Here is a 1,858-nt window from a genome sequence, read left to right on the forward strand (position 1 = left end):
GCCCTGGGGGGGCTGGGAGGGGGGAAGGGGGGCAGCGGTTCCTCACCTGGATGCCGGTGGGAATGTCGTAGACGATCCGGATGGTTTTGGAGTCGGTGTAACCCGGGAGGGAGTGGGGGATGAGGTGGAACTCCATCTTCCCGGGGGGCTGCGTGCCCGTCTTCTCCCCGTAGATGGCCTTACAGGTGGGGCACTGCAGGCTGCCGTCCTGCGTGGGCACCCGGGGGGGGCATGAGGGACATCACCCACCCCTCAGCACCCCCAGGTGTCCCCCGGGGTGGGGGGGTGGTCCCAGCTCACCTTGTTGCCGTTGTTGTACATGGCCAGGAGGCAGAGGAGGTGGTACATGTGCCCGCACTTGCCCAGCTTGCCCACCAGCTCCGGCTTGATGCCCCTGTGGCTGAGGACCCCCTCGTAGCCGGAGGAGGTGACCAACCTCTCCATGCAGATGGTGCAGTCCTGACGGGCACAGGTTGAGGGGCATCAACCCCCCGGGTGGGATGGGGAGGTCACCCTCGGCTCTCTGTCCACCACGGGGGGCTGCCCACCCCCTGCCTGAGCCCCGTGAACCTCCAGCAGCCCCGGTGTGAGCCCGTGGGCCCAGCCATGGTGCCCGGGGGTGCCCACTTACCTCATCCGGGGGGTTCTTCACCTTCTGGATGTAGCGGCGCACCACGTCCTCGGGGGTCTTGCCTGCCACGGGCAGAAGCGGGGTGGGGGGACACCATCAGAGCCTGCCCGCGGTGCCCCCAGCACCCTGCCACCAGGATGGGGACAGCTCGAGGAGGAGGGGCTGTGGGCATCACCCCAAAACCCCTCGGGGGGGTATCCCACCCCCCGTGGGCAGCAGCAGTGCCCGTGCCTCAGTTTCCCCCCCTGGCAGGGCGGAGGGGGCGCGGGGGGGCACCGGCGGCTCCTTACTCTTTTTGAGATGCTTCTTTTTGGTTTTCCTGCAGATGCCGTTGATGCCGGGCACGGGTTTGATGTCGCTCTTGCTGACGGGCGGCGGGTGCAGGATGGGTTTGGGGGCGCGGGTCAGGCAGACGGGCAGCCCGGCGGCGCACATGAGGATGCCCGTCATCCCTGTGCCGGGGAAGAGTGAGGGGGGGAAACCTGCTGTCCCTCTGTCCACCCAAAATCCATCCATCTTTCCCATCACCTGGCCATGCCCCAGCCCCACACCCTGCTCCCCAGCCCCACGATGCCACCCCACGGTGGCAGGACCCCCCCCTTACCTGCCAGGGCGGGATGGACGGGGCCGGTGCCGTTCAGGTTCTTGACCGGGAGGGCTGGCACCCTGCACGGAGATGGGGAAGGGGTTCAGCGGGGTTGGCAGGGCTGGCACTGTCCCCTCCATGTCCCCAGGGCAGTGTCATCCCCGTGGCACGCAGGGCAGGGTGTCCCCTTGCCAGGTGAGGGGTTGCCATCCCACCTCATGGGATGTCACCCAGTGCCATATGTCCATCCCTGGGGTCCCAAAGGCACTGGGGACATCACCTCCTCCTTGACCCTCACCAGGATGTCCTGATGGTGATGTCTCGTGTCCTGCACCCCCCCACGGGCATACGCCCTGCCCCATGGCACCTCACCCATCACCCTGGACACCCATGCCCCAAGGGGACCCTCACCACTCCAGGGCTGCTAGCACCAAGACCCCCGGGGCGATGGCACGGTGCCTCCCTGCCTGCTTGTCCCCCCTGACCCCGGGCACCTCCTGGGTGCACCCGTGTGTGTACTCATGTGTGCACCCGTGCGTGCAAGGCTGGGTGTGCAGCTGGGAGAGCGGGCAGAGCTGGGGGGGGAGGCGGGGGCCTGTGTGCTGGTGTGGATGTGGCCGTGCCCACAGGTGGGGTGGACT

General features: G+C 67.9%; 1 protein-coding gene across 1 annotated transcript in view; it reads right to left on the reverse strand.

Annotated features, from left to right (window-relative positions):
• DTX1 (deltex 1, E3 ubiquitin ligase) overlaps positions 1-1,858 on the reverse strand; it is a 26,492-nt gene that overhangs the window by 1,459 nt on the left and 23,175 nt on the right. The window contains exons 3-7 of the mRNA XM_014966566.1: positions 1,236-1,297; positions 922-1,083; positions 632-693; positions 301-459; positions 47-208 (exon numbers count right to left, since the gene is read on the reverse strand). Of these exons, the coding sequence (XP_014822052.1) occupies positions 47-208; positions 301-459; positions 632-693; positions 922-1,083; positions 1,236-1,297 (607 nt within the window). The remainder of the gene's footprint in view (positions 1-46; positions 209-300; positions 460-631; positions 694-921; positions 1,084-1,235; positions 1,298-1,858) is intronic.

This window comes from Calidris pugnax, unplaced genomic scaffold, assembly GCF_001431845.1.
Source record: "Calidris pugnax isolate Ruff unplaced genomic scaffold, ASM143184v1 scaffold7, whole genome shotgun sequence".
Taxonomy (NCBI): Eukaryota; Metazoa; Chordata; class Aves; order Charadriiformes; family Scolopacidae; genus Calidris; species Calidris pugnax.